Here is an 8,395-nt window from a genome sequence, read left to right as displayed (position 1 = left end):
CATGGTGGAACTTTATCATCGGTCGTTCTCTTGTCAGTGTGGCCAAAGATAGTTTTACTGGTGTTTACAATATGGTGGAGAATTCTTCCAAGTTGCCTATAGTACCTATTGCATTCTGTTATCATGGTTAACTTAAGCAAGTATGCATTTTGTATCAAGTTTTTGACACGCTTCGCTCGGAAAAATGTGTTGCTCGTTTTTTTTCGCTCGGAATGTGGATCTCCCCAACCAAAAATCGTGACTACCTGTGTACCTTTAGCCATAACGACCATACAATAACGCTCTTGCAAAAGTGGATACAAGAACAAAAAACCGTGTCCAAAACTAGCAAAACTAGCCAAATGAGAGTAAAAACTCTATCACTATCAAAGTGGGAGCAATGCTTGATCAGTATACCATCAGAGAGTAAATATGTAGATACCTAATTGATAGCAAGAATTTGGGAAAAATCGAATAGAGTTTCCCTTGCAAATTGAGAAAAATCTCAAGTAAAACCCACCAAAACTGGCATACACAAAACCTATGAATAACGCCAACTAGGCTATGTGCATAAACAAAGGCTCAATCTCTCAACCATAGATGTCATACATTAGGCCAAAACCATGACCCAAAATCTCTCCAAAACCATGAAGAGGAGTAAGAAAATCTCTTGGAAATCCAAAAGCACCAACAAAAAATCCACATATGGCATACAAAAATCACCAAACCCATGGCAACATGTCTCACTCCTCAACGAGTGGCTATATGGAAAATTGTACCTATCCAAAATCTTTGTACAACTATAAACTTGTCACCTGTGTGCTATGGGAAGCTCAATCCATATCTCTACAAAACCATGTGCCAAAAACACTCTTTGAAAAGATCCACATAGTCAACTACATGAGCACGCATCCCTCTACCTGTATCCAACAAACAAGTGAAAAGTCTATTTACAATAAGCATGCATAGGTTACAAACGCAATGGTTGTCAAGTAAAACCCTAAACCAGAAAGAGAAGCAAGAGCACCTTAGATGTCGTTGGCAATTGCTATGCCTTTGGCAATGTCTTCTGGTATTCCAAAGGTCTCCACTTGTAATGTTGATGCCAAGATCTACACCTCCAAGAAAGTATGTGCCCGAGAACTGCTCGATGCCAAAAACTATAGTTAATGTTGATCTAAAGCTGATGCCGATCTGTGTGTGCCTATAAGCCTTGAGGAACCTATAGCCAAAGTGAATTCAGCGAGTTGAGATCCAAATACGAAAGCACTAATACCAAAGCCAAAAGAGGACGCCAAAGCACCTAAAGAAAGCCAAAACACTCTCTCTCATTCTCGCTAAATCGGTAATCGCCATTGTGTGTCGGAGGAGAGCCCTAAACCGCTCTCTCCCTCCATGCCAAAGCCAGAGAGAATGTCTCCTCTTTCTATCTGCTCCACACACGTTGGAGAGAATACCTCTCTCTTGCCATGCCGTGATGACAAGAAGAGGCCAAACAAAGCTAACGGTGGCAGCCATGTGTACGATGGGAGGTGTTAAAACTTGAAGCCAAAAGTCTATCAAAGCAAGTGTAGGGAAGTTGAAGTACCTATCACGTGTGTGTGTGTGTGTGTGAATGCAAATAAATCACAAATCCAAAAGCCGATAATTTCCTCGCACAACCATATATGTGCATGCCAAGCTAGGGAAAGGGGCAGCCGACGTTGCTTGCATAGCATTATACAAAATTTGGGGCCCTACACACTCCGAGCGAGAGAGAGAGGGAGAGAGAGAGAGAGAGAGAGAGAGAGAGAGAGAGAGAGAGAGAGAGAGAGAGAGAGAGAGAGAGACCTTTGTAGAGTTTTTTACTAAACAAAAAGGGTTGTAGTGTATTTGAAGAAAGTTATAGCAAGTTTTCTTCGAAGAGAGACCTTCTGAATTTCCCACCTATTGAATTCATAAAAAAGAACAGTAAAATAGACCCCACAAAGCTGCTATTAGCATTTGCATCATTCTTCTTTACCTAATAGTATACTCCTCTTCTAACTACCTTCTAGCATGGGAAGATATCAAGGTACTTATACACAAATTTTGCCTTAATGGATTCAAAAGATGTCACATAATTAATAAAATTGCACAGTCCCTTTCTCAAAATGACTGGCCTGGCTTACACTTTAACCGCAATTATCTAATCTCTTTAATAAGGTAGTAGGCCCATTCACAATGGGCCTACTATCGACCCATTGTGTATGGTGCTTGGGACATGGCGTGTACACACACACACACACACACACGTACTTATTTCTCTGTCTATTACCTAACAACTATGTTCTATCTTTTAAATCACACCCTAGGTTTTACTCACATATCACTTTGCTTTATATAAAAAACACCCCCATATTGCTCTCATTTTCTCTATAGATATCCACCCATGCCATAACTGAGGTTGATAGCACGTGAACAGCTAGCATCATAAAATTGGTGCCTATTTTTTAGGCTACCCTTGGATAAAACCCACCGTGGAATGGTACCCCTAAGGAGGAATACTAATAAAACCTAAAATGTGGGCATTAAAACAGGTAGCGTTTAACGAGGCCAGCCTCACGCTGTGCCTCTATGCCACACTCATTCTCTCTTCCCTGCCATGTTAATGGCACATAGGTAACTCTCTTTTCCATATCCGAGCCCCATGAGAGGTGGCTGCTTTTGTTCCCCTAGTAAAAATGGCACCTTGCCTACTCAAAGCTTGGAACGATGGAGTATACCGCTCACTACATGCCATGATTACTCGTGATCAACCTTCCTCTATTTAAAGAGGTGAGGGTGCATTCCGCCTCTCACTTAGCCTTGTGTGTGTTTGATTTTGTGTAACTGAAAGAGAGGACTGTGTGTATTACTATTTGCTACTGTGGTGATATGGAGCTTGCAGTGCATCCCACACAGGTCGGTAACTGACTATTGCTCTTGATAATATGGTTATCTCTCTTTTGAAAGGGTGGGTCTAAGGTGATGTAAGCACCTCTGCTTGTATAGGATTATGTAACATTTGTGATAATGGCTTGGCTTGCTCTTCGATGCAATCCGTCCTTCACTACTCCTTACCTGCCCTCAAAATGCACGAAAAAAATCTACCCCTCTCTCTACCATGTGGCCTATGCACTTTTTTCTTGCACGCAGTTTTGCTTTAAACACCCTCCCTTTTCCTTTTGAAGCTCAAAGATGGAACTGCGTTAGATTCAATGTAATGAACCCAAGAAAAAAACGTTTTGGTCACCTACTGGCGGCTTTGTTATTTTATTCCATTGTTTTTAGATTCCCATCAATACCTCCTGGACTCTCTCTCCTCAAAAAGTAAGCAGGTTCGAACTCCCATCAATCAATCTACATTAGTCTGTGTAGAACTTGCCTAACCATTGGAATAGTGAGATGATGCTGCAACCTTATGCAACCCATTTAGTCAAAAAAGACGACACTTGTGTCTTCATTCCCTCACATGGAACTGTTGCCCCCCCCCCCCCCCCCCCCCCCCCCCCCCCCCCCCCCCCAACACACACACACACACACACACACACACACACACACACACACACACACACACACACACACACACACACACCTAGGGCCTCTTCATCTGCTTGGGTTTGTAGGTCTGACTTTTGGATGGAGAGAGGAGATGCGCCCAGCTTTTGGGTGGAGAGAGAGAGAGAGAGAGAGAGAGAGAGAGAGAGAGAGAGAGAGAGAGAGAGAGAGAGAGAGAGAGAGAGAGAGAGAGAGAGAGAGAGAGAGAGAGAGAGAGAGATGCCATACCTAAGAACAAATTGAGGGGGAAAAGAGAGCATCTGAAAAGATGTGATCTAATAGAGCAATTTCCAAAATGGATGGAGAGAGCAGACGCGTCCAGCTTTTGGGTGGAGAAGAGAGAGAGAGAGAGAGAGAGAGAGAGAGAGAGAGAGAGAGAGAGAGAGAGAGAGAGAGAGAGAGAGAGAGAGAGAGAGAGAGAGATGCCATACCTAAGAACAAATCGAGGGGGAAAAGAGAGCATCTGAAAAGATGTGATCTAATAGAGCGATTTCCAACATGGAGGCCTACTGGATCTACACTCCCTAATAACCCGAATCTAGACAGATGCTGCTACGTCCACGCACGCTTCTCCTTGCAAAAAAAAACAAAGCAAGACAGTCTCGATAGTGCCATGGACTCCTCTGGATTCGCGATGGCAGAGGGCACACCCCCACGCTCCTCCTCGCTTCCTCCTGCGATCTTGGCATCGTCCCATTTGCAAACACAGCATCTGTGGCCTTGCGATGCATCACTGGCACTCAGAGAGAGAGAGAGAGAGAGAGAGAGAGAGAGAGAGAGAGAGAGAGAGACTCTGCCTCTGTGCCGATTACCCCCCTCCGCCCTCACTTGAGGCCTTCCTCCAACACACACAGAGAGAGAGAGACGAAGCCTCGAATCCCCAAAGCGATTGTGCACACAAAGATCTGTCCGCCTCGCCACGCTCTTGCTGATACAAGGTCTCTATATCTCTCTCTCTTTCTCCACATTTCCCCTCAACGTGTCTGCTCCTTGCCTTTCCACTTCAAATCTATGGAAAGGATCTCCCCAGATTCCTTCTAATTAACCACCTTGCAAAATTGGGAGCACCTACTCTTGATTTTTTACTCTATATAAGGAGAATGCATTTACAAATACAACTATGGCATTGTCCGAAAATCAAAATCTTTGATATCAAACTCTCTAAGTCTTCTAACTGGTAAATCTCTTTTAATAAACTTGCTTCCAACATTGGAAGCCCAAATGCCCAAACTCGGCTCTTAACACTAAGAGTTCCACACTCTATCAAAAGGAGGGTGTGTCTTTTTGCGATAGTTTTAATAGGAGAGAATAGCGCCACCTCCCTCCTATACTCATCTAACGATTGGGTATGCAGCATATGTGCTTACTTGTCATGTAAAACATGCACACATGTGACTACTCTAAAGTATATGCTGACATAGGTCCTAAAATTTGATTATTGACATATAGTTTTATGTGTGTATGCAAGGAGAGTACTAAAGCATACAGAGGAAGACGGAGCAATTTTGCCTTAGATGGTTTCTAAGTTCAAGATAGTACCTTGTGTATGTAAGGTCTCTTCTTTTGTACAATGAGCACACATTAGAGAACTAACAAGGTAAACACCACTAACTTCATTTGCCCAACATGCCAATGGAAAGGAACTTGAAGAGGGGGGAGGTCTGTGGCTCGAGTCGCGACCGAGACAATGGGGAGCCTTATCTTTTTGTCCCTTGGAGATGGGATCGACGGTGGATTAAATTTCCACCGTAGATCCCTCCCCCCTCTCTCTCTCTCTCTCTCTCTCTCTCTCTCTCACACACACACACACACACGTCACACACACACAACTAGATATTGGTGGAAATTGTTAAAAATGGGAAATGGTCGGCAATGGTGCGAAGCACGCAGTCGAGTGGGGCGGGAGATCACGTCGTGCCTACTCCATTTTGGGTGTAGATAACTTCCGGAGCTGACGTCTGTGTTTCCCACGTTCCTTCAAACCAAACACGCACTGGACTTCCGCATTGAACCAACAGGCAATACTGCCACACACACACACACACACACACACACACACACACACACACAGGACGAGAATACCCACGTACACATGTAAGGAAGAAGACGTAAAGATTACAGATTCTTTTCCATAGTGTTACGCTATCCCTTCTTCACACACAGGCAACTCCCCCCCCCCCCCCCCCCCCTCCCTCGTTCTCTCTCTCTCTCTCTCTCCACACACACACAAGCGCGCGCGCACAGCACACCTGCATTATATGCAGATTTCTATTCCATGTCACTCTAGCTAAATGATGGGCATACATTTACTTTTGTGTTTCGTGCTTATAAGTACCCTCCCCTCTCTGCATGCATGGAAGTCCCTCACTCCTCCCGCTGGAAACAGGTACCTCTTGAACCCCATTTACCTGTGGCTCTTCATGATGAAATGCGCTCGTTTTCTCCTATTTTCATGAAAATACCTGTGCAGGCGAACCTTAATCTTTATTTGAAGATTGCATGCAAGCTAAGGTCTGTGTGTTAATGCAGCCTCGCTATTAAAACCAAGACTAGGGATGGGCAGCAGTTTTACAGGTGTGAGGATGGAGACTGGCTTCTAGATTCAGCTTATGCCACCCTCGTCGATTTCTACGATCCGAATCAAGTAGTTGGAAACTACTCATGGGCCAAGAACGCGGATGACCCACATTTCTCAGGAACTTGGTACCTTCTGAACAATGCAGGAGACCATGCAGAATCAGGAGACCTTGCGAGCTTGGTTGCTGGTAATGTCTAAATTTTTAGTACAGTTTCTATCCGATTGTTTGTTGCAAATTTCTCTAGGGGAGTATGCTAACATCAATAGCATTTAATGGTCTCTCTTCTTTACAATCGGTGGATTGATGATGGTGTCAATGTCGATGAGACCGACCACAAGGGGAGTACAATTGCAGCTTCTTGACATTCCCATGTTTTTACCCCCGTGTTGTGGCCGCAGAAGCTGGTGTGAGGACAGCAAGTGCTTACACGCCAAATGCAAAGTGTTTGCTGCATGTGTGTTAATGTCCCCATGTGTGTAGTATTGATGTTTTTGGTGTGTTTCATGAGTAAAATTTCGGTTTCATAAACAACCCATGTGCTCATTTGGGTTCAGGCAAGGAATTTATGACTGCAACATCACCAAATCCCCGGGACTTGCCAGACTTTCTTGCTCTTGCAAGCAAGCACGAGAATGGAGGTGAGGCAAGCTTGGTGTCGTACATATCCAGGGTGAAGACAAAGGGTGGCGTGCCCCTCAATGATGGAGCATGCCAATATGAAGACAAGCTCATCAAGCTGCCATTTCAAGCCGAGTTTCATTTCTGGAAGCAAGATCTGGTCCCACCTAATACACCGCCGGCACTGACGGTGGTATCGGATAGGGCCATCCAAGGTGTCTTCGGACAAGGTATCATCACATACATGTTCAATGGGTTAACTTGGATGCAACAGGGTGTAAGTGCAGAGCTCTATGATGTGCCTGGGGGAAAAATAGTGGGCTCATATTTCATTAAACCGACGGTCGACTACAAAGGGGGCTCCTCTTGCTGGCACTTTGATGGTCCTAATGGGTTTGAGGTGGTTGGGAAGCATGCGCGCAATCCTGTCACGGTCACACCAGGCTGCCTACCCTGGTCTTTGAACGAGATTACTACAAGCAGTCAAAAATCGTATGTTGCTTCTTCTTTACTGTGAATTACATGTGCATGTGTCTGGCATTGTGCATACAATTGGTAAGCTTGATATTGAAAAAGGCTTTCTACAGTTGGAGCTTTTGGAAAAATCATTAAGAGAGCATGTGCGCTTTTGTAACGGTTGGGAGGTCCACATGTGCATGTCTGGTTTTGTGCATTGTAGTGATTTTTCAATGGCATTCACAACAAGGTTGCATCCGTACCTACATACTGATCCATACAATACGGTACTTTGTATGGTACGACATTTGTGAACACTACTGTACCTTTCCACCATGATTCACAAAAAGGAAAGTATTTGCACAAGGGGGTGCTCATGACTCATGTATCATTGTGGGGCTTAGAACCATAAATTGTGGCATTGCAGGAGCATGTTTGGGGACTACAGCCATGTGCAAATGGTCTCAACAACAGGAGGGTTGCCTCCAACGACTATCGCCACAGAACCCACAGTGGGGCAGGTTCACAAATCCTCCTTCACAGCTATATATTGGTTTTATTGCAAAAGCAGCTTCTGAAGTACCTAACCTGAGGAGGACAAAGGAATTCTGCCAGACATTATCAAATTTTCCGACTGTTTTCGCCCCATCTCTTCGTCATAACTCTACATCAAGCATGTTCCTTTATCCATGCTTCATCCTTTGTTCTATATTGCAAGTTAAAGCACAGTGATTACGTTGCAATTCAACTCCTCACCTCATGGCTCATAGTCACTTACCCAACCAATTATTGGCCAATTTTGGCTGTTTCATTCTTCATTTTCCTAAATTTCATTCAATAGCCTAAAATACACATTTAGGAAATTGATGTAGGATGTAGAATGGACCTTTAGTTCGCAATGTTATTATGTTATTATGACTCTGCATATGATGCATGTAGGTGGATTTGTTGTATTCTTAAAATCTTCCCAACACTTTTGACACAACTTTGATTCATTAATACAAATAAATTTAGTCAAATGATTGATTGAATAATCACAACTCACAAAGAGAGAAACATAAACAAAAAGCAAAACACAAATTAAAACACCATATTGGGTGCCAATTATCCTCCTTAATTAATATAATTGAGTATTTGTCTTTTGCCTCTTTATTTATCTCATGGAGCATGCATTACAATAAGATAATAATATATGAAAGATAAGA

At 43.6% G+C, this 8,395-nt stretch overlaps 1 protein-coding gene across 1 annotated transcript; it reads left to right on the top strand.

Annotated features, from left to right (window-relative positions):
• Positions 1-5,713: 5,713 nt before the first annotated feature.
• LOC147444946 (uncharacterized) lies at positions 5,714-8,115 on the top strand. Its single transcript, XM_086527453.1, has 4 exons — positions 5,714-5,923; positions 6,067-6,302; positions 6,671-7,226; positions 7,618-8,115. The coding sequence occupies exons 1-4, from the start codon at positions 5,829-5,831 to the stop codon at positions 7,766-7,768; spliced, it is 1,038 nt and encodes a 345-aa protein (XP_086383579.1). The 5' UTR covers positions 5,714-5,828; the 3' UTR covers positions 7,769-8,115.
• The last annotated feature ends 280 nt before the right edge of the window (positions 8,116-8,395 follow it).

Source organism: Adiantum capillus-veneris, chromosome 13, assembly GCF_014529385.1.
Source record: "Adiantum capillus-veneris isolate H3 chromosome 13, ASM1452938v2, whole genome shotgun sequence".
In the NCBI taxonomy this organism is placed as follows: domain Eukaryota; kingdom Viridiplantae; phylum Streptophyta; class Polypodiopsida; order Polypodiales; family Pteridaceae; genus Adiantum; species Adiantum capillus-veneris.
Note: the sequence above shows the minus strand (reverse complement) of the source record. Positions and strands in the feature narration are given on the sequence as shown.

Coding starts and splice junctions, on each gene's coding strand:
- LOC147444946 (XM_086527453.1), top strand. CDS start 5,829: ATGATGGGCATACATTTACTTTTGTGTTTCGTGCTTATAAGTACCCTC. Junction 5,924..6,066: donor ACTCCTCCCGCTGGAAACAG/GTACCTCTTGAA, acceptor GTGTTAATGCAG/CCTCGCTATTAAAACCAAGA. Junction 7,227..7,617: donor ACTACAAGCAGTCAAAAATC/GTATGTTGCTTC, acceptor GTGGCATTGCAG/GAGCATGTTTGGGGACTACA.